The sequence below is a fragment of the Lygodium microphyllum genome, chromosome 9, assembly GCF_053477565.2.
Source record: "Lygodium microphyllum isolate KBCC chromosome 9, Lygodium_microphyllum_v1.1.10, whole genome shotgun sequence".
Classification (NCBI taxonomy): Eukaryota; Viridiplantae; Streptophyta; class Polypodiopsida; order Schizaeales; family Lygodiaceae; genus Lygodium; species Lygodium microphyllum.
In genome coordinates, this window is record NC_141143.1 from 151,635,384 (window position 1) to 151,659,723 (window position 24,340).

Below are 24,340 nucleotides of genomic sequence, written 5' to 3' on the forward strand. Positions count from 1 at the left end.
TCTTCCAATCAAAATCAGTTTAATGAATCTTCGTCATTATTCACACCAAGTTTCAAAACCCACCCACCCCACCCACATCTTCCACTGCATCACCTTTACTGTTCACACCATTCACCTTTCCATGTCAAACACGACCTATCATTGCACAACCATACCAAGGGGTTCTTCAAACATAGGCACAACCTTTAGGACCTCTCTACCTTTAATTCGGAGTGGTATTCATGCACCTTTGGGGAGGCTCAACCTCCCCCTTACGCATCTTTGGGCTACTCCCAACATGGGATCCCTACCCCTGCTTACCCAAGTACCAACCAATTGATACCACACTATCTCCATGGCAATTCTCAGTGGGCTATTTGGTTATGCTACTCAACCTCAGCAAACAGTTGCGCAAAGTTTGATGAGTCCCTATGCATGCTCCACAAGTACTTGTGGATCCCTCTCTGACATTTTCTACCTATCCACTCTATTCCCCACCTCTTATCCTTACTATCATATCCTCCATATAGTCCAACACCTCATAGTTCTTTGTCCTCATCAACTAAGCATGCATTCATTGTCAACACTCGCTTTAATGGGTCTAATTATATCACCAAGTTAAATCTGATGAGGCATGTTCTTGACTCGCAGAACTTGTGGAACCTTGTCTATGGATTGGAACCCCAACCACACCTACACCTTGTTCCACTAGAGGTTGTTTGCTCATGGAAAACCAAAAATGCCTCTACTATCGTCAAGCTAATGCAAGGTCTCTTACTTGAATTCCACTCATAGCTACAACATTTTGATCTAGCATCAAAGCAATAGGAATACTTGACTAACTGTATATGGCCCGGGATAGGAGCCATCATATAAATCTCGACTATAAGCTTCAAAACTTCAAAATCGCTAACACAGATGACCTTAAGGTTAAGTTGGCTGAGTATTGACAACTTCTTACCAAATTCTCCACTACAAGGGCTCTTAAGTCCCCTATTGATTACATCACATTGTTTCTAAATAAGCTACCTAGAAAATACTTCCATTTCGTGCATGAGATAATCTCACAGCCCACATGCCTATATTCCATAAATTTGAGTGTCAGCTATTGTGTTACACTCGATTGTTCGATCAATTTCATAGTGCTTCCTCTACAAAGGGGCTCCTGTTGTCTCTTCTCAAAAGGGGCAACATGGACAAGACAAATGTCATGAGGATATGTATTTTTGCAAGCCTCACTTAACATGTGGATTAATTTTTAATCACGTGTTTAAGTAAATGTTGCACATGTGAGGTGTAACTAAGGTTAATGTAAATTAATGAGTTTGAAGGAATCAATGGATGTCAAAGGCAAAAGTTGCAATTAGTTATGTTGCATAAATACTAAGTGGTATTTAGTACCAATTATTGGCCTAAGTCATTTATTTGGCCATAAGTGTCAGTTGGTGATACTAGAGATGTGGTGTTCAATAGTACTTAATGCCAATCTAATGGTCAAAAATGACACAAGAACACTCCGAAGATGAAGTGGTCTGGCCAATTTAATTATTGGCTAGTCAAACTATTTTTTTGAGCACTGAAATAATTATTATATTAATTTTCAGTCTAAAAATTAATATGATAATGTAAAAAATGCTAAAAATTCAATTTAGAAGACTGTCACTTGGCAAAACTTGCCCATACAAGTTTGGGAAAGCTGAATTGGGACTAAAGAGAGCTGAAAAACTAGGTCAACAATTCAATTTCACTAAATTCTCGCGACAAAACTCTAAATTTTCTCTCTCTTAAGCATTCTCTCTCATTCCCCAACCATTTCACAACTTTCTTCGAAGATCTCAACATTTGGACCCTTGGATACTAAGAAATTTCTGTTTTCTCTACTGTAAACCCTAAATTACGGCAGAAATTAGGGTTTAGCAAGCTGCCTAATGAAGGCTTCTAGACATTGAAGACTCCAAGACCTAAAATATTCAAGATTGAAGATGATTCTCAATTGAAATGAGGTGGTGGACCAACCAGCCATCAAATTTGGGGCATTTCCGCCCTTCTTGATGTGGATGAAGGCCATATGATTGCCCGAATCAAGGAGCAAATCAAATTGAAGACTTGTCGGTCACTTTGGACAACAAGGGGACTTTGGATTGCAAAGGGGATTGGGAGAATCCAATTATAGATCAGCTTCTACTTCAATAAACCTAAAGAAATACCAAAAGGGGTGCCAGTTTTGGGGCCAACCGGGGTATCCATTGTCCAAAGATTAATAGGTAAATTCATATTTTCAATTTTGCAATAAATACTTAATGCTATAATTAAGTTGTAAAACTCAAAATCAAAACCAAAGACAAAATCAAAGTCAAACCTCAAAACCAAGACCAACCTAGTGAGACACAAGGAGACTCCCAATCATCCTTAAGACCTGACTGGCAAAATGTACCAAAGAAAAATGATATTGCCAACACTGTCAAAAGGCTGGCCATTTTGATGAGGAGTGTCCATCAAAGGCAAGAAGCACACAATCAAAACAAAGACTCAAACCCCAGCCCCTCGATTGGGTAACCCCAACAAGGAAGGCAAGGTGATGGCAATCAAAATTAGGGTCAGTGGCAAGGCCAGACGTACACTGCCACCAATCACCCTTAAGGGAAGAGTACGCAATGGGAGTGCGAGTCAGAAGTGAAGCAACAGTGTTGAGAATAAGAGAGAGTGAACGCAAAGATGAGTGTACCAAATTGTGATGGTACACAAAGAATAAAGAATATATTTATATCTTAGGGTACAAATAAGGGTGTGTTCATACCCCTATGACTTTACACGAAGACGAAGGGACTTTACACCCAACAACCTCCCACTTAAAGTTCCGAAGTGATACCTTTAAGCTAATCAACTCCCACTAATCGGACGCAATGCTCATCTTGAGCCTTTGCAAGACTCTTAGTGAGAATATCTGAAGGGTTATCTTGGGTTTTGATCTTAGTCAGTGTGACAAGACCATCATTCAAGACCTACTGAATAAAGTGGTACCGAATATCTATGTGTTTGGTACGTACATGGTGTTAGCGATTGTCAGTCATCCCCTGGCGGAGCAGGCAGCCACGTCACGTGCCACATTAACTGCCACGTGGCAGTCCGGTACAGTAGGACAGATCTGTACCAGTCGGCTGCATTAAATGCCATATTTGATCGCATTATTCTTGGCTATTTATAGCCGGCAGTCTACACATTGTTCCCACTTGTGTTTGCAGATTTCAAGCTCGAGATTCGTGCAGACTGCAGCATACTTCGAGGTGGACAGCAGGTTGCATCGTCGAGGTGGAGACACGTTGTCCCGCACACTGCGCCTGTGTATATATCTGCATATCTTTGTATACAGCACACCTTATACAGCAGATCTTCATCTTCCACTGTCTCTCTCTCTCTCCTCTCTGTGTTCACTCTCTCTCTCAGTCTTGGTCCCACGCTTCTGTATCACTGCACTGACATGGTATCAGAGCAGTGAAGAAGGGCTGACTGAGTGAAGAACCTGCCTGAAGAGGAGATTCCATCGCGACACAAGACTGCGTTTCCAGCATTCGAGGGCGAGCGGGAGGGCTGCACATCGGAACAAGGCTGAAGCGAGCGTGGGCGCACGGAAAAGGAGTCCAGTTGGTAAATTTGCTGATGTTCGCTGCTGTTTGAAGAAGAGGAAGGCTGTGTTTTCAGCTTTCAAGTGCAGGTTTTACTTTTTCATCGCCTCCGGCGGGTGAAGAAGGTTCGGGACGCAGAAGAAAGAGCCCTAGCAGGCTGCATTTTCACAGTCAGAGGAGGCTGCTTTTGCGTTTGTACAGGCATTACAGGTGAAGAAGTCTACAAAGATTGACTTGGAGTTCCAGACGATCATGGATCAGAAAGTGCCTATCTTACCGGCTCTTCCCTCAGATCAAAAGCTCGATGGCAACAATTACTGCATCTGGCGCGTGATGATGTTGGCCATCCTTGAGTCTTACGATTTGGTAGAGCTTGTATAGGAGGAGATCGACCGGCCCTCGGTGAGAGATGAGTCCAAACTCTCTTCCAATGCTCGTGCAGAGTTGGCCAAGGCGCAGTCTCACTGTGACAAACTGAATGCCCAGATTCGTTCCTTTCTTTTTCTGTCTTGTACTACAGCCGTCATAACCCACATTGAGCACTTGACGGTGGCTCGAGAGATATGGCTGGAGCTTGACCAGATGTATAACCGGATGACCCTTATGAAGAGGGTTTCTTTGGAGGTGCAAATGCGGACCTTGTCCGTGAACAAGTCTTCTTCATTGCGGGAGCACATCAACAAGCTTAGACAGCTTCAGATGCAGGTTCAGAATGCGGGGAAGCCAATTTCCTCCGAAGACATGGCGATCACACTCTTGTCCCAGTTGCCGCCAGGATTCAGTGCTTTTTACTCCGCTCTTATTGCTTCAGGGTGTGAGTCTACTCTTCCGTGGGAAGAGCTGGTTCCTATAGTCTTGGACCAAGAGGAACAACTAAAGGGACAGCATGCTTCCAAGTCGGAAGCTTTGACAGGTCAAGCCTCTCAAAAGAAGGGGAAGGACCAAAAGAAGAAGAAGGAGGACAACAAGTCAAAGAAGGACAAGGAAAAAGAATCCACATGCCATATTTGTGGTAAGACCGGCCATTGGAAGAAGGATTGCCCCGACAAAGACAAAAAGGACACCAACAAGAAGAACTCGAAGGATTCTGGAGCGGTGGCTGCACCCTCAGCAACTGCATTTCTTCATCTAGTAGTCATTGAGGACTCTACACCGAAGGCTTCTGATGCTGCGATGACAGCCCCCCAGGCTCGAGAGTGGATCGTAGATAGTGGTGCCTCCCGGCACATGACTCCTTCATAAGTTGGTATTGCCCAGTTGCGACCTTCGCGTGGGCAGATTCTCATCGGAGATAGCTCTTCGATGTCTATTGCAGGCCGGGGTGAGATGCAGCTTATTCCAGATGGACGTGGTGGTACCCATACCTCAGAGGTGTTGCATGTGCTAGGTTTAGGGTATCATCTACTTTTGGTTCATAAGATTTGTTCACACTTTCGGTGGAGTTTGACAGTGATTTGGTACCAGTCCTTGATCGTGGATCCCGGCAAGTTCTCTCATCAGGATATGAGGAGAACGGCATCTACAAATTTACGTCTTCTACCGCTCTCCCTACTCTTCTTCTTACCTCTCAGACACAGTCCGAGCTATGGCATGCTCAGTTTGGTCACCTAAACTATGATTATCTTCGGAGGGCGTCTCGTGGACAGCTTGTTCGAGGGTTGCCGGACATAGTGGTGAGCCAGCAACCATGCGTCTCCTGCATTTGTGAGAAGCAACATAGGGATGCGATTCCCAACAAAGCTTTGCGGCGGTCTACTTCCCCGACGGAGCTTGTATCTACGGATCTTTGTGGCCCTATGCGGAACGAGTCCTTGAAAGGGAGCTCGTACTTCATGTTGGTCGTAGATGACTACAACAGGATGACTTGGGCCTATTTCTTGGCGTTGAAGTCGGAGGCTTTCTCCCACTTCAAGGATTGGCTTCTCTTTGAGGAGAACCGATCGGGCCGGCTATTGAAGACCTTGTGCTCCGACAAGGGTGGTGAATTTGTTTCTAATGAGTTTGCTCATTTTTGTGCAGATAAAGGCATTCACCAAGAGTTTGCTAACACCAACACTCCTCAAGAAAATGGCATTCTTGAACGGAAGAACCAAAGTGTGATCGAGATGGCGTCCACCATGATGGAGCACCGACAGACACCTCAGTTTCTGTGGGCCGAGGCTGTGGCTACTGCAGTTCACATCCTCAACCGATCCCCCATTTCGGCTGTTGATGGGATGACACCTTTTGAGGCTTACTTTGGGACTAAGCCCGATGTTTCTTATTTTAGGGTTTTTGGGTGTGATGCCTATGTTCCCATTCCCAAGACTCATCGTGATAAATTTGAAGCGGCTTCCCGAAGACAGGTGTTCGCTGGCTACAGCTCTCAGTCCCAAGGCTATACTTTGTATAATCCCATAAAGTGAGATGTGTACACCAGTCGAGATGTGCGGTTCGTGGAGGTTCCGACCATAGCAACGGGTGAGGAGCATTCCGTTCTTGGAGATCCAGGGGGGAGTTGGGCTCCCGAGACAGTTCCTTTGGAGCCAGCGCCTTTTGATTCCGATTCTGTTTCCGATACAGAGTCTACTGTTCCACCGGTCACCCCCGAGGAGTTACCACCGGTGGATATCCCAAAGTCTTCAGCTGATGGAGAGCGACGAGAAGAGGTCCGACCTCCTCCTTGTTGGGCCCGTGACACACTCCGAGATTCAGGGATCGAGGGGGTCCCTGAGGAGTGGGGACCGCAGGATGGTCCGTGACAGTCACGGAGGCACCATGCACATTCTACGGAGCTTGTTTGCTCTAACTATTGTTTGATGACCCGTGTTATGCAGGATCGAGAGCCCACCTCTGTAAAGGAGGCTTTACAGTCCGCACCATGGAAGAAAGCTATGGAAGCCGAGTTGGAGGTTATTGAGAGGAATGGCACTTGGTCTCTCGTGCCTCGCCCCTCGCATAAGAAGGTGATTGGCGTCAAATGGGTCTTCAAGACCAAGTACCTTAGCGATGGTTCTTTGGACAAGCACAAGGCTCGCCTTGTTGCTAAAGGTTTTGCACAGCGCCTCGGGATTGATTGTCATGATACTTTTGCCCCCACTGCTCGTATGGCGACTATTCGAGCTGTTCTTGCTTTGGCTGGCCATAGGAGATGGGCGGTCTACCAGTTGGATGTGAAGTCGGCCTTCCTCAATGGCGATTTGAAGGAGGAGATCTATGTCGAGCACCCTCCTGGCTTTGGATCTTCAGATGGGCAAGTCTACAGGTTAAAGAAGGCCTTGTATGGCCTCAAGCAGGCTCCGTGTGCATGGAACAAGAAGATTGGCTCGTTCCTTCAGTCACAGTTGGGATATCGGCGCTCCAAGGCCGATCCGCAACTTTATGTACACACTTTTGAGGCTGGTTGTGTGCTTTTTGTGTTGTATGTTGACGATTTGATTATCACAGGTGATCATGCACAGAAGGTCAAAGAGACGAAGGCAGCTTTACATCAGGCATTCGAGATGACGGACTTGGGTCTACTCCACTTCTTCTTGGGCCATGAGATTTATCAGTCTCAGAGGGGGATTTTCATCTCTCAGCAAAGATATGTATAAGAGCTCTTGGTTTCTTTTGCGATGGAGGATTGTCGGACCATTTCTACTCCTATGGATCCGAACTGGAAGGCCACTTCACATTCAAATTCTCCCTTGGCGGATGCTTCCTGCTACTGTCAGTTGATTGGATCATTGATTTGGCTCCTCAACACTCGTGTTGATCTTTGTTTTACTGTTGGTCTCTTGGCAGGGTTCATGAGTGAACCTCCGACGGTGCATTGGCAGGCTGCCCAGTGGATACTTCAGTATTTGAGGGGAACCTCTGACTTAGGGATTCATTATCCAGCAGGCACAGGTGGTTCAGATCTTGTACTTGCAAGTTGGAGCAACTCGGATTGGGCTGGCGATGTGGACCACAGGCGGTCTACTACAGGCTACTGTTTTACCTTGGGTGCAGGTGTTATCTCATGGAGTAGCAAGAAGCAGCCCACGGTAGCCCTTTCGTCTACTGAGGTGGAGTATCGGGCCGCGTCTTCCACCACATGTGAGGCTATGTGGCTTCAGAGATTATTGGAGGAGCTTGGATGCCCCCAGACTCGTCCTACTTTTCTGCGATGCGACAATGAGAGTTGCATTGCCTTGGCACAGAATCCTGTTTTCCATGCCCGGACGAAGCACATAGAGATCCAGTACCACTTCATCAGGGAGAAGCTTCTGGATGAGACCATAGCCCTGGAGTACTGCAAGACGGAGGACAATCTTGCAAATTTGTTTACGAAGGCGCTTCCCCAGGCTCTACTTCGAAGACATGCCAAATCCCTCAGGCTTTTGCCCCATCCAGGCTCTAAGAGGGGTGTTAGCGATTGTCAGTCATCCCCTGGCAGAGCAGGCAGCTACGTCACGTGCCACGTCAGCTGCCACGTGGCAATCTGGTACAGTCGAACAGATCCGTATCAGTTGGCTGCATTTAATGCAGCCGACCGGCCATATTTGATCGCATTATTCTTGGCTATTTATAGCCGGCAATCTGTACATTGTTCCCACTTGTGTTTGCAGATTTCAGGCTGGAGATTCGTGCAGACTGCAGCATACTTCGAGGTGGACAGCAAGTTGCATCGTCGAGGTGGAGACACACAGTCCCGCGCACTGTGCCTGTGTATATATCTGCATATCTTTGTATACAGCACACCTTATACAGCAGATCTTCATCTTCCACTCTAGCTATCACATCCAAGCTCTAGAGTACATGAAGAAAGACCAAAATCCTTGACGAAACAGCCAAGCCAAATAGCTTTCTCAAAAGCTTATGTGGCTAAAGTATATTCACCCTCTCTATAGTACTTAGTGTCATAATTTTCTACAACCTTGAACACCAAGAGATAGCAGAACCAACCAAAGTAAAGACATACCCACTAGTAGATTTTCTAGTGTCAAAGATCTCTTGCCATGTCCGAATCGCAAAATCCTCGCAACTCTAGTGTACCCTTTCTATAGCATATACAGTTCTCTTGTGTACCTTTTAAGTATCCGAAAATACATTTCACTGCTTTCCAATGTGGCTTACCAAGGTTAGACATGAATTGACTAACAATTCCCACTACATGAGCAATATCAAGGCACATCGCGACCATAGCATACATTAAAGATCCACAAGCTAATACATAAGGTATGTCCTTCATAGCACTAGCAACTACATCCTTTGGGCAATCAACTTTGCTAAGCTTTGTATGTGGCAGTAAAGGCACACCAAGGGGCTTAGCATCAGTCATACTAAACCTATTAAGTACTTTACTAATGTACTTGTCTTGTAAGAGAAACAAGAAGTACTACCCTCTTATCTCTTTTAATGTGCATGCCTAAAATCTGTTCCAACTGCCCCCAAAACTTTCATAGAGAAGGCTCAACTTCGCTGCCTTTTAAGAGCATTCAAAGTACTCTTATGCTTTCCTGCAATCAACATGTCATCCACATATAAGACCAGCACAATAAGACTTCCATCATCAGCCCTTTAATGTATAAGCAGTGATCTGCATGACTGCATTTAAATCCATGGCTGAGCATGAAGATATCAAACTTTTTGCACCATTGCCTAGGGGCTTGTTTCAGCCCATATAAGCTGTGTTTCAGCTTACAAACCAAATGCTCTTTCCATAGAATGGCAAAACCTTTTCGTTGTTTCATGTGCAGCTCTTCTTACAGGACACAATGAAGCAAAGTAGTCTTCACATCCATCTGATCCAACCCTAAATCCAAGGATGCAATGAGAGCAAACGAAACACGGAGCAATCATGTTCACCACTGGTGAAAAGACGTATAGCCCTTAGCAACCAACCGTGCCTTGTACTTGGGTTTCCCATCAATACATTTCACTTTGTAAACCCATTTATTAGGGATAGCTTTCCTATCCTTGGGCAAAGATACAAGCTCCCAAGTGTTATTCGCATACAGAGACTTCATCTCTTTCTGCATAGCAAGCTCCCAAGTGTTATTTGCATACAAAGACTTCATCTCTTTTTGCATAGCAAGCTCCCACTTTCTCTTGTTTTCACATGACTGTGCCTCTCTAAATGTCAAAGGCTCACCCTCATCAATCAACAAAATGCAATCCAAAGATGGCTGAAACCTCTGTGGCTGCTTCTGACACGTGTAGACCTTCTTACCCGATGATTTGTATTGTCGAGCAATGGGCCTACATCCTCACGGACGTGCACATCATCACCAGGTTGCTGATATTCAGCATTTTCATGCTGCTGTAACCTATATTCAGCATGTTCTTCTTGATGTCCTATTCCATTCTATCCATCTATTTGCTGTCCATTATCTTCTAGCTGTAGTACAATGGGTTGCTACTCATTTTCAGCATCAAAAGGGACAAAATCTTCAACTAACGGCTGCTGAATGGCTAGCTGTTCATGCTGAAATTCGACTTTCTTTTTGTCAAGGTCACCTTGTGTGCCATGTTTCAACAACTTTGCCTCATTAAATACTACATCTCATCTACGTACTATCTTCCTGCCCTGAGAAAGCCAAACTCTATAACTCATCTCTCCCTTATCTCCATATTCCATGAAGATGCCTTGGATAGATTTCAAGTCTAGTTTGGCCCTCTGATCTACAGGTACATGCACAAAGGCATCACAACCAAAGACATGCAAATGGTCACATGAAGCAAGTTTGCCAAACCAAACCTCTTCAAGAATACCATTTTTCAATGTATGATTTGGAGAGCAATTGCAAGCATAAACTGCAATTTTAAGAGCCTCTCCCCAAAACCACTACGGGAGATTAGCTGTGGACAACATGCATCTGACTCTCTCACAAAGTGTGCGATTATATCTTTCAGCCACGCCATTTAAAGCAAGATTATAAGGGGCTGTCAACTCCCTCTTAATACCATGTATCTCACAAAACTTTTTGAACTCATTAGAAACATACTCACCCCCATTATCCGTTCTTATAGCTTTTAACTTGAGTCATTTCTGTGTGGTAGCAAAAGCATGAAACCTTTTAAAAGTATCCAACACTTTCTTTTTGCTCTTTATCATATATACCCATGACTTTCTACTAAAATCATCAATAAAAGTAACAAAGTACCGTGCACCCCCATATAAAATAGCAAGCATAGTGCACACATCAAAGTGTAATAAATCGAGAGCATTGGACTTCTTAACAACACCACAGTAATAAGGAGACTTCACATGTTTTCGATAATTGCAATCATTACAAAATTCAAGACCAGAGCCTTTTACATCAAATCTCTCTAAAGATGAGAGAATCTAAAGACCCTTTTGGCTCATATGGCTAAGTCTTTTGTGCCAAAGTTCCATCTATGAATGAACTTCAACCACAATCAAGAACTTTCCAGGTAATACTTTACAATGCAAATAATACAAAATTTTCTTTTTGCTACCTTTATCAATGCGCATAGAGCCTTTGTGGACCTTCCAAGATCCGCCACCAAAGGTAGTAAAATACCCTTTAGAGCTAGAGTGCTACACCACACATTGACACTTATTGGCCCCAAAGCTTAGCCCCCCTTCCGATATTTTTATAGATTACTGAAATATGCTCAAAATTGGTTGCAAATGGTTGTATTTCAGCAATTTCTCGCAACATAACTGATCCACGAGTGCACAATGGCCTTGACACCTTCACTGCTGGTCTTCAACCAACTGTAGAGCGTTCAAAATTGCGAATGAACACTTCAGCCTGCCAAACCCTAAAAATTACGGCAAGCATTTAAACCCAATTTCGCAGAGCATTTGCTAAGATAACTCTCTTGCACAGTCCCCATACAATCCCACACTGTTTCTCTCACAAACAAGGGTTTTCTCGCGATGAACCTTTGAGAATTTTGCTTTCTTCATGAGAAATTTGCCTAGGAAGTGCACTAGGCTTGAGATCTCAAAGAAGAAAAGAGGATATCAACCCATAGTGCCATCATAACTTTTTTTTTTAAGTTTAGCTCAAAAATAGGAGCATGCCTTGTTGTATATGGAGTTATGAGGCTGCCCAATAGAGTCCCCATGTGAATAAACACTTCAACCTGCCAAACCCTAAAAATGACAACAAACATTTGAGCCTAATTTCGCAGAGCATTTGCTAAGATAACTCTCTTGCATAGTCCCCATGCAGTTCCACACTATTCTTCTCCCAAACAGGGGGGATTTCTCACAATGAAACTGTGAGAATGTCACTTTCTTCATGACAAAATTACCCTGAAAGTGCACTAGGCTTGAGATCTCAAAGAAGAAGAGAGGATCTCAGCCCATAGTGCGGTCATAATCTGTTTATCTGATATTTAGCTCAAAAATAGTAGCATGTCTTATTGTATATGGAGTTATGAGACTACCCAATAGAATCCCCATTCCAAGAAAAGAAAAATTGATTGTTATCTGCAATCTATCTATGCTGTAAGCTCATTCCATAGCTGAAATCTGCAATTTTCTGCAGCAAGAAAGAGAAGAGAGGGTATCTCCAAAGCTGGATTGCTCCAAATGAGAGAGAAGATGGAGTATCTCCAAACTTGGATTACTCCAAATGAGAGACAAGCAACCCCAAATAGCCAAGATGAGCTTTTTAAATAAGTAACCAACTGCTCCTTAATCATATCACATTTTTTATTAAGGGCTAATTAATGACTTAGTCATTAATCATAAGTGAGTTGCTCACTAGGTGAAACTTTAGTTAAGGTCTGCTTAATAACTTAAGTGCCCTAAGTGAGCTACTTATTGGGCGAAACTTTCAATGTAACTCGATTCTAAGGTGCAAATTTTTAATTTAATGAATGTTTCACATTGCATATTATTCCTTTAGTCCTAGCCATGTACCACATGGCCCATACACTTGTCCACCGCCAGCCCCAGAGTCAAATCCTTCATAGACAGTGCAATGGTCATCATGTCGAGCTAGGGATACCAGAATTAAAGTTTATTTCAATTAAAAATCTTTGTAAAGTAGTTTTAAATTATTAAGTTCATTTCTCATTTTGGTGATATACCCCCCACTTGAAAAATCGCAAGTGACCTCGATTACAAACAGTTAAGATCCAACAGAGTGTACTAAATAACCAATACATGTTTTCCAACAACCAAGCATACTACCATTACTACATACATTGTCAACGTATAGTTGTTTATACATGTTTTCAAGTGACCAAGCACACTATTGTTATTGCATATACAGCCATATACAATTATCCATACATATTTCAATGTAACTAAGCATGTTGATACTACACTATATTCTGGCAATGTATATTTTTTTTAAAAGACGATAGTTACTACACTAGTATACCATCAATCACAACTATGAAAATAGTATTCACTTCACTGGTAAATAACTAAACATAACTATAAAAACACAAGTATCTAGTAGACTAATCATAGAAATACATGTATGAAATCTGAAAGATCTTCAAACAACCTCTAGATACTAGAGCATATATGTACTAAAAAGGTAGAAGCACCACTTCTCTCTTGAGCATCATACAATGCTCCAAATCTACACTCTGTTGGGCCTAACTGAACCCAGCTAATTGACCCAAACCGGAGCCGGCTCCTACTAAAAAGTATCAAGATAACATTGTAACAAATGAGATGATTCTATGAAATCATCCTCCTCTATCCATTTTGCATCAAGAGGTGCATAATTCTGAAACTTCACCAAATAGCAAAGTGAGACTTTACCCTTGACCTTCCTTTCCTTATGTGTCAATATCTCCTCAGGAACCAAGATTTCATCAAGTTTCTCAACCTTTGGCTACATCTCATCATTGATACCGTCAAGCCTATCACCAAGAAGAAGCCTAAAAAGACTCACATAAAAAACATTGTAAATCTTCCAGTGATCAGATAGGTTTGATCTGTAAGCCACCTCATTGATACTTTGCAACACTTAGAAAGACTCATTGTCATGAAGACATGTATTTTTGAAACCTCAATTAACATATGGATTAATTTTTAATCACGTGGTTAAGTAATTGTTACAGTGTGAGATGTAGCTAGGGTTAGAGTAAATTTACGAGCCTAGGACCCGAGAAAATAGTGGGATATCAAAGGCAAAAGTTACTATAAGTTATGTTGCACAAACACTTGGTGATATCTAGTATCAATTGTTGGCCTAGGTCATTTATTTAGCCATAAGTGTCAATTGGTAACACTAGAGAAGTAGTGTTTAATGGTACCTAACACCAATTTAATAGTCAAGATGACGCAAAGATACTTGGAAATGGAAGTTGCCTAGCCAATTTAATTATAGATAAGTCAAATTATTTCTTTGAAAACCAAAATAATTACTACATTAATTTTTAGTATTTAAAGACTAAAAATTAATATATAATTATAGATAATGCTAGGAAAACTATTTGAAAAGGCTACCACTTGTCAAAAATGCCCATGCAAGTCTGGAAAACAACTTTGGAGGTTGGAGAGAGACATCTTAGTGCATTTAGCCTACAAGAGAGAAAGAGGAGATGTTGCTGGTCTGATCTGCAACCATTGGAAGACCTTCTGAGGCAACCAAGGGCACAAGAAGACCAATCTGCAGCAAGCAATAGCATCTACAAGCTGTAGAGATTAAGTAGCAACAGTAAATGATTGATTTTCTTCAGTTCTTTGCGAAAAAAGTCTAAATTTACTCCCTCCTCGGCATTTTCTCTCATCTCCCAGCCTTTCTACAGACTTGCTCCAAAAATAACTGCATTGAGATCACCAGAGGTTGAGAAATTTCAGATTTTCCTATTGTAAACCCTAATTTGCAATAGAAATTAGGGTTTAGCAGCAACCTCGAGAAGCGTGCCAAAAATTGAAAGCTCCAAGACTTGGATTCAATAGAATATAAGCTATTTTCAGTCAAATTCATGTTGGAGGGACCAGCGGATCAATGAATTTGGGGGATTTTCCATCTCCATAAAAGTGGGTAAAGGCCATTTGATGCCTGAATCAAGGGGCAAATCAAATTAAAGACTTGTTCATTTGGGACAACAAGGGAAGTTGAAATATCAAAAGAGATTGGAAAAATCCCAGTGTACATCAACTTCTTCTTCAATTAAGTTAAAGGAATACTAAGAGCCGCCAATTTTGAGACCAACACAGTATCCATTGTCCACCACCCATCCAAGGAAGGAAGGCTAGTTTCACCCATAATACCTCATGCTAAGTTTAGGAAAATCAACTATTTTCTTTTGTTTTGCTTGAGTCTTTTGGAGAGCTATCTTTACTTAGCATAAGCTTCATCCAAACTCTCAACCTACTTGTCAGTCTCAAAGATCTTATCTTTTGTATGCAAAACGGGTGGGACTTTCTTCCCCCCTTCCACAATCTCAAACAATGTCTTCCCAGTGGAATTGTGCAATGTGTTATAAGCATATTCCACAAGAGGCAAAAACTATTTCCATTTTGTTTTATGCTCAGACACATAGCATTTCAAAATATCTAAAACAATAGCATTTGCTTCTTCAACTGCCCATCTATCTATGGATAAAAAGAAGATGAGAACTTTAGGGTAGTACCCATATTCTCAAAATGCCTCTCCAAAAGAGACTCATCATGCAAGGATCTCTACTACTCACAATAAACGATAGCATGCCATGATATTTAAAGATATTTTGCATGAACAATCTTGCCATGTGATTCACAGTTATCTTTTTCCTCACCGCAATAAAATGAGCCTATTTGCTAGACCTACAATTAATGGTCCATATGCCATCATTCCCAGTAGGTGTCCTAGGAAGATCAAAGATAAAATCCATGGCTGTGTTGTTCCACGGTCTATCAAGAATAGATAAGGGCCACATAAGGAACCACCAAAAGGTCAAGGCGATCCAACCTGCAGTTTCTATACCTAGCAACCTCCAATGCATTGTTAAAGGTGTGCTAATTAAGCACCCATGTACTACCTCAAACAGCATCTACTTAGTCCTACTGAAATACTTGCTTGCTCATCTATTTGAGAATGAAAATCTCTGGAACATACAAATCATATGCCAAGGCCCAATGCACACTAATTTTTAGTGCAGGACCCATCTCCATACAACTAAAAACTCTTCTTCTAGACTAAGCTTCGCTCAAAAACTAGTGTAATAAGTAGTAAGACTTCAGTCCCCACCTTCAAAGTGGAGTGCGCTCATAGACTAAATATTTGATAGCTCATTGGCAATAAACAAACCTAGTCAAGGCTCACACAACTCCAATGTTACATAATATGTCAAAACTAGCCACTAATTGTAGTGATGTAGCGCTTTCTACTTTGCAATAATGTCATTGTGACCCACGTGCCACTAGCACAAAATACAATCCATTCTTGTAAATCTAAGCAAAGAGTTCTCTTCAGACAATGCATTCACATATGCACAACCTAATAATTGTGGTCTAAGCAAGGCACACAAAAGGCTATAAGTTTCGTCATCTCCAATCCATTCTCACAACAATTGAGAGGATATTGTCACAAACTCAATCATTGGTCTACCGAAGGGAAACCATTAACGAACTAATGCCACAGCCACGGGATCACTGGAAGATCTATTTGCCATTGGTTTTGCATACCAATTGCATTACTAATAGGTACCAATAGAGCCAAATCCAGCAGTTTTAGAGATGAATCACCATATTTGATTGAATGCTAACATACACTGCAAGAAACAACAAGAGGACCTTGTTGAAGATGGAGTGCAGATGCTGCATCTCAGGCTTCTCACTTGGGTGCCTAGATCCAAACAAGAAGCATCATAGACAATCACTTACACTAACCTAAATAGAGAAGATAGTCATTACTCTTCCCCTCCATATTGTTGAGAGATGTAATTTGTTTTTTTAATTTAAATCAGAGATGAAAAACTGAAGAAGGTGGCAAGCAAATCATCCCCTTGGACCTAGCATGCAATAAAAATAAGCATTTTGAAAGAAGCCATATATCAATGAAGGAAAAGAATGATTAAGGAAGACATGAGACAATCTATCATCTCTAAAAAGATAAACAAGCTAGACGGATTGGGAAATGTAAGCCATCCTACCATATGATTGGATGCTGCCACTTACTCCAGTCCTCACAAAAGACCTTGGTGCGGGTTGGCCTTTGGAAATCATCTATTCTCATAGTGAGACGCCTTTGGAATGTTCCAGCACAATCATGCTTTACCCAGAGCTGCTTCACCTCACGTATAGTGAAAGTCTGGTTTGAATAACTCAGATAGTCTCCAAAAGGTAGATGCACGCGACCCGATAGTCCAAGGTACGAAGGGTTCGTTGAGCTGCTGACAGAAATGAAACCATGTCATTCAAGAACATAAGCAACTTCAAAGGAGCATCTATTCCTCCAATGAACAAAGATAAAGTAAACTGCTCAATTGTAGAAATTAAAACAAGTGTATTAAGAATGTTGAGTTGCTCATGCAGATTTCAGCATATGGACAGTAGAAGATAGCAATGTACCCATGCTCACCGATAATAAGAGAACGATTCAACATAATACTCAGGCCAGCAGCTGTAAGGATCTTGTAAATGTCATTTCCAAGACCGTCCTCTGTGGCCCTTCCATAGACAAAACCCCTACAGCAAAATTCTTCTGCTGGCAGAGATCTAACATGGCTTGCACCTGTGCATAAAACAATGTTAACCCAAGAATCCAGTGGAGTTGATTTTACCATGCCATTAATATAGAGTAGTGACACTTTTTGTTCGGAATAAACACTGTCCTAGGAAAAGACAAAACCTGAGGCAAGTATTTTTCAAGTATTCCTCAGGCAAGTATTACCGTGCTGTAGAAAGTAATCTTTGATCAGTCTTCTGAATTCCAAACTGGCTAATGTAGGGTCTCCCACCGCAGCAAGTCCCATCTCTTCTACAGAAGCACAATTTCGGAGTGGTTCTCTATCCTGCAGCTGAGGGCTAATAAGCTCAGTTTGTTTTATCTGACTTGAGATCTCTCTAAAACCTTGAGCTTGACGTGCCCGCTCACTAATCTCCGCTAGGAAAATACTGCTGTCCTCATTAGAATCCGTAGGAAAACTAGCAGCAGTAATCATCTGCAAAGAGGCATTTTCAGAATGCTTCAAAGCTTCGAATACATGTTGCTCTTCAGTTTCACTCGATGGATCAACTTGTCTCAAATACTCATCCGAAGGAAATTCACCTTCTTTCTCCATTGATCCATTGCTCCAAATGTGATGATCAGCATAGGACTGTTTCCCGGGCCCTGAAGAAAGCCGCAATGTGTCCTGTGTAAAGAAAGACTGCCATAGGGAGTAACCTGAGGAGGTGAAGGCCAACCAGAAGATAATGGCAATCAGCCACGCGAGAGTTGCAAACTGCCCAACGTATTTCTTGCTAAACTCGGGCCATAGCTTGGCTGTGGATCTCCTCGGTGCCATTGCCTTCTGGAATTTACAAACTCCCAATGTAGGTAGATGGGGCACTACCTAACAAGAAAAAAACGCGCGTTCATATCACATGCTCCAGCTCTCGCTCTCGCAGATTACCTAACCAGTAAAAAAACGAGCGTTCATATCAGACGCTCCAGCTCTCGCTCTCGCAGAGTACCTTTTCTTTCGATTTGGCTGTATCTTATCGAGGGATACCAAAGCCTCACACCTAGCCTAGAAATAGCACGCAGTCTTGCATGGCAAAAGCTCAACGCTCCTAAGGTTTAGGCTAGGGTAAAGGGGCCAACGGGGGAACACTTAACTTTTCACACACCATTGGCCCTTCTACACTAAAAATTTGGGTGTCCCAACCTTATTGCATGTGTGCCACATCAATTTCCTACTAAGGGAAAATAGGACAAGTGGAATTGACTAGGAACTTTAATTTTAAAAAGGAATTTAAATACTTGGTGTAATTTTTTGGGGGACACGATTGCAAATACTCCCCTTGCCACATGTCGCAATTGCCCCGAACCAAGCATGGGCAACAACCAGATAGGAGCCAATCCTGTATGGATGTTGCTCCATACAGCTCCATTGGTGGAACACTGCATGGCAAACCTCTCTCTCTCTCTCTCTCTCTCTCTCTCTCTCTCTCTCTCTCTCTCTCTCTCTCTCTCTCTCTCTCTCTCTCTCTCTCTCTCTCTCTCTCTCTCTCTCTCTCTCTCTCTCTCTCTCTCTGTGCTACACTACCATTGGAAAGCCCCCACATACAATCCCCCTCGATTCCTCCACTTTCCATGTACCGACACTTCCCTATCTCACACTTGAGTGGCATCGATGTTGGAAGAAGGTGGCATAAAGGAATGTCCAATGTACATTTTTTAGGAGAAGCTGCTTAGATGTGGATGACTTACATGCGAGGAATCAAGAGGGGAGCTCTGAGGTGCCATCTTCAAGTGACACTACGAAAAGCTTGGCTTGGTAATGTGAAGGGTGTTGCGATGGGGCTCAACACTAACAACACGTGCAATGTCACATGCATGCAAGGGTTGAGTTTGAAACCATTTCGGGTGAGAATTGACCTGGAGAGATAGGGAGAATTGTGCCTTGAGTAGCGGGGCATGGCGCCCTATTGACAATTTGCTCATTTCGATTGGCAGCATGAGGCTTCCCCCAATTTGTAGAATGCTCCCCTTGGATTGGCAACATGACTCTAAGCATGCAAGGATGTTGTTCGTGGATGCATGTGTTAAAGTACACTTGTTAATGGCTATACATGGTAATTAAATAAACTCAAAAATTAAAATTTCTCAAAATAAAGGTGATGAGTATACAAATATGGAAGACATAAATGTAAATATATATTTCATAGCAAAAATTACTATATAAAGTAGTGGCTTTGAGATTGCTTAGCATGGTGACACATAACAAAACCTCATGTTTAAGTACTTTCAAAAATGCCCCTCAACTTGGACTGATTGCTTCTCCTATATGCAAGTGTGTTCTAATTTTTGCCATGCATGCCTTGATGTTTATGCTAACTTTGTAGGGTTTCTATCTGTGTGGTGTTGTAGAGCTCCTCTTCGTAGGTACATTGCACAAAGCAAAGGGAGAGTTCTTGCCAATTGAGAGCTTTTTGCTTGATTTTTGGCTTGATGAGTTCTGATATGTGCCATATCTAAATTTTAATTTTTCAAAAAGACTAGGTATTTCTTTTCATTATGCTGGAGTCTATTGTATTGTTGTTGGTTTTTTGTTCTTCGGTGGTTATTAAGATCTATTGGTCCTAATCAATCCAAAAAAGAAGTATGCTTTGGAGCAAGCCTAAACTGACCACTATGAAGGGGTGAAGGTGGTTTGTATGGGTGTGTTATTAGCATTGTTTGCCAATAATGGTTCATGTGAGATGACTCAATATGTGCCAAATGTCACACATAGTCATGGCTCTTCGTCTAGAATTGATCATCTATAGATTTATTTTGGTTTGCCATACCCAGTTTGGTGTCTTTGTTGTGATTTTCGCTCAAGCCTTTTTAACTATGAATTGGGTCGTTGGGAATTGAAAGCAATTATGTGATAATCAAGGGGGATTTTTGTGTGAAACATGCCCATCTATTCCTACATTGTAATTTCACAACTTGGTGTGTTACAAAGTGTGAAAATGTTTTGTACATTTGAAGTGGCTCATATTTGATACTTTTGCATGTGGTGAATTCATTGAAATATGAAGAAATTAAGCATATGGTGGACCATGTCATCCAACTGTTGCGTGTAAAAAATATGTGGAAGAAATGAATAACAAGCAATACCTGAGTTAGGTACATGCTACCTCTTTATCATGTGGCCCTTTAATTGGGAAAGATAAATATTTTCAATCGGCATGTAGGATTTACTTGCAAATGGGGCAGTTGGACAATCCATCCCATCCCTTTTTAGTAAGCACCCATCTCATGCCATCCTCTTTTTGTTGTTTGCAGATATGAAAGCATTGGAAGTAGAGTTGTGTAGAGATCAAGCAATTCAGAGAGGTAGACGAAGGTGAGGCTCTTCTCACCAATACCCTTTCCCTCGTTCTGTGGCTACTGTGTGAAGCTTCCAAAAAAAACAAAGAGTTGTAGTGTATGAACAGTGGAATAGCTTGTTGTGATGTGCAAACAAGTATATACAAATACAAGTGGTGAGACAAACTTGAACTTAATAATTGATCCAAAATTGATCTATTGATACATAAGAGAGGTGTTGTATTAGCACTGATTGGATAGTAGATACAAAATGGGGGAGTTGGCAGCTAGTATACTATAGGATAGGATAGTCAATCCAAAAAGAGGGAAGAAGCTTCATGGATGCTACTTGTATGCAATGCTACACTTGCTATCTAAGAAGCCACATTGCATCAATTGTTAGCTCTTTGGTGGCGCATTGTTTTCAAGCTTCTCTAGATGCACTCTTCATGTCATCTGATGGTGAGGACCATCAATATATAGTTGTAAAGGGTGATCATCTAAACCTTCTGTACCTTCCCATAGGATTGTTGAAGATGTGCCCCAGCTACCAAGTCTTTAACTACACTTTCCGTGGTTGGCCTTTTCACCACTCGACCTTCGGCCCATGAATCGAGCAATGTCATCTCGGGGTAATCCGCGGTGTGATCTTGGAGATGATCCACCCATGCAAAATATATTTCCTTAATTAATCCAATTAAGAATCAAGGATAATCAAGGCAATCAATCCTATTATCATCTTCCAAGATAACATTCATTTATTCCCATGGCAACTTGTCATTACAAACCCCTACCATGCATATACCATCAAACACAAGCACTTGAAACTATCATCCAAATCGCATCCAACATTTAGTTTAATGCAAAAGCATTCAAGATGTTATTTGATCAATCAACAAAACAATGGTATATTTTTCCAAATATTGCAAGAATAGTCGCGATAACCTTCCATCGCGTGTTTGCTCTCCCCCTTGGGATCTAAGCGATTCCACGCAAAAAATTACTCAACACTTTGGCTAAGACACATGCCAAGGTCTTATACAACTATGCGAGAATGTAAATTCTATTGAGCACTTATATTGATCAATAACCTAACCCTCTTCTCAGCAAATACGGAAGCATCGGCCTTTCCTTTGCCTCGGGTTTCCCTAACCCCTTGAGCTCTCTGCCTGCCTTTGAGGCCCGAAGTTGTCTATATCTAGCCCAATCCCCAAATTTGGATTGACAAACATAGTGTTTATCGGTGGATCACAAGGCAACTCACCCTCTAATCCTTATGATCATTGTTTGTACTAGTTAAGCACAACATCAAGATTCCCAATCTAATGGCATGAGATATTAGTGAGAGTTTGGCAAAGGTCTAAAGCTTCGAAAATGGTTCTCTTTAGAATAAGTTGCTTGCCATGCAATCTATCAAACATGAGAGTTGTGACATATACCTTTGATGTGACGACTAAATGCACATACTATTTCTAGGATGGAAAGCTGACAATGCTTGAGTCTTATATATTTATGAATTCATTGTATAGCATTTAAATACAATGGTCTTCTCTTGATACGCGCATTTGGGGAATTTAGTATTTCGAATACTTGCGATGTAGTTTATCCTTCCTAATGTCCTATTCTCGAATGGACCTAATGCATCTCATGTGGGACTCAAAGCAAGTATTCAGCAAACTGGAGATACATTACTTACGACTGGTAGTGCAGTTGGATGGGCAGTGATGTCCTTGCCCAGGGCTTCATTGCAGTTTGTGGGATTGCCCACCCGCACTCGACATTTTTCCCTTGGGGGCCATTTTCGAACTTCCTCGCTTTAGGTGTAATTTCCGTAGGAATTTTCAAGCAGCCTCTTGAGTAGAAGAGGGGGAAAAAAACTCACACGATAGGGATTAAGTTTGCGGGAAAGGTAATAAAACTCGAGGAAGAAGGAAGAGGAAACACGTGTGGCCACCTCCTCTAAGGAGGGGAAGAGGGAGTAACCTTCTAGAAGGTTCTCCCCTCCTCTCTCTCTCTCTCTCTCTCTCTCTCTCTCTCTCTCTCTCTCTCTCTCTCTCTCTCTCTCTCTCTCTCTCTCTATCTATCTCTCTCTCTCTCTCTCTTCTTCTCATTCTTTCTCTCCCTCTCTCAATGGCAAAGGGGGGGGGGGGGGGGGGGGGGAGGGGGGGGATTTAGGAAGGATGGTGGTGTACTATCTTGGTACCTACGCAACATCGAGCTCTCCAAGGTCCTCCTCCTTCCCTTGACAATTGGGGTGGGGGGGGGGGGGACTTTATAGGAGGGGAAGTGGTATTGTTTGGGGGAGTGGAGTAGTGAAGTGGTGGTGGCGGCAGCGTCTTCCTCCCATCCAACACTTGTCTGTATGCATGGCAGGCTCGTCACAAGTCAGGGGAGGGAGGAATGTAGGCCACGTGGCCTTCTTTTGTAGTTCCCCATCAGCATACCCTCTCCCTTAGTTGTCATTGTCTCCATCTTCTCCACGTTGACTCCAGCTGCCCTCCCTCGTCGTCATCATGCTGATTCCCTTTGACGTCATCCTCCTCTTCACCATTTCCCCACTTGCGACGTCAACTACTACATTCCCCCCCCTTGCCACCTGCCAGGCGACGATAGGGGGGAAAACAAAAAAAAATCGTTAATTTCATTGTAAAAAAGAGGGGGGCATTTGTTAGGACGGCACGTTACATTTTCTCCCCCTTAGAGAACTCGAGATGTCCTCATCTCGCAAGAACTGGGGATTTCCTTCTCGAACCTGTGGGGTAGGGATCCATCACACATTCGTTGTGACATTCTGATTACTCATAAGCACGTGGTTGTAATAAAGCTAACCTAACTAGCCTAAACTGACCTAGCCTCCATGTCCAACCATGGATAAAGAAACGAGAAATCAACAAGAAAAACTGAAAATGGAAAGAGACTAACCTTCATTAACATGGCAAGCTGCCATAGCTAAAACAATGGAATACAAGAAAGAAAGTTACTTAGGACAAGATGTCTTCAAATGATCAAGAGATAATGCTACATTTGGCTGGCTGCCATTTTATAGGTAAACCCTAGCTAATTCCTAGCTAACCCTAATGAAGGTTTCTTTACACATGTATGCCCTAATTCATAAAGGTATTTACAAAGGCAAAATAGAAGGGCAAAAATTCCTACATGACAAACCATCCCCTCCTGAAGAAGCTTTGTCCTCAAAGCTGAAATTGCATTGATTACAAGGATGGAAACATGTAAGAAGGTAGAGTAGAGGCTGCATAATCCATGATAAACTCCAAAAGCGGATCTTCAATAAATGGTCTTCATAGGATAGGAGTAACTGTCATGAAACAGAGAGCAGGGCTGAATAAGGTAGCTGAAGTAAAATGCCCATAACTTCTGACTGAAGTGTCCAAATTCAGTGTTTGAGGTGTAGATACAAAATACGTAACCCAAGGCATCAACCTATACCCTCAAACCCATATATTGATTGCGTCAGGGCAATTTAATTCATCATAGAATTTCTATACAACAAGCTGTGTCTGAATAAAATGAAAAAACCATAATCAAAGCTTTCATAAGTAAGGTATTCTGCATAAAAGTTATTATCACCTCCAGGATCAAAAGGATGTGATAAATCGCGTCCATAATCCATAGATGCATTCATGTAAATCCATGGATCATATGGGAATGAAAGATCATCAGCATTATCGTTAACACCTCCATAATGATGAAGAAAGCCTGATGAATCATTATCATAATCAATAGGATGCTAAAAGTCATCATCTACATGAGGTATGAGCTACTGAAAATCATCATGTAATGATTTCATATCCTCAATGCTTGTTTGGTCAATTGAATCTTCTTCAGTCCTTTCATCTTCAG

General features: G+C 42.1%; 1 protein-coding gene across 3 annotated transcripts in view; it reads right to left on the reverse strand.

Moving 5' to 3' along the window:
- LOC148031722 (uncharacterized) overlaps window positions 1–18,175 on the reverse strand; it is a 69,762-nt gene extending 51,587 nt beyond the window's left edge. Inside the window, exons 1-4 of one of the 3 annotated variants that reach the window (XM_087685299.1) lie at window positions 17,747–17,878; window positions 17,369–17,639; window positions 17,047–17,209; window positions 16,629–16,868 (exon numbers count right to left, since the gene is read on the reverse strand). In XM_087685299.1, coding sequence (XP_087541425.1) covers window positions 16,629–16,868; window positions 17,047–17,209; window positions 17,369–17,639; window positions 17,747–17,791 — 719 coding nt within the window. In that variant the 5' untranslated portion in view covers window positions 17,792–17,878. Of the gene's footprint in view, window positions 1–16,628; window positions 16,869–17,046; window positions 17,210–17,368 lie in introns of all 3 variants that reach the window. The other 2 variants (XM_087685297.1, XM_087685298.1) reach the window with 2 other exon arrangements.
- Between the last annotated feature and the right edge of the window lie 6,165 nt (window positions 18,176–24,340).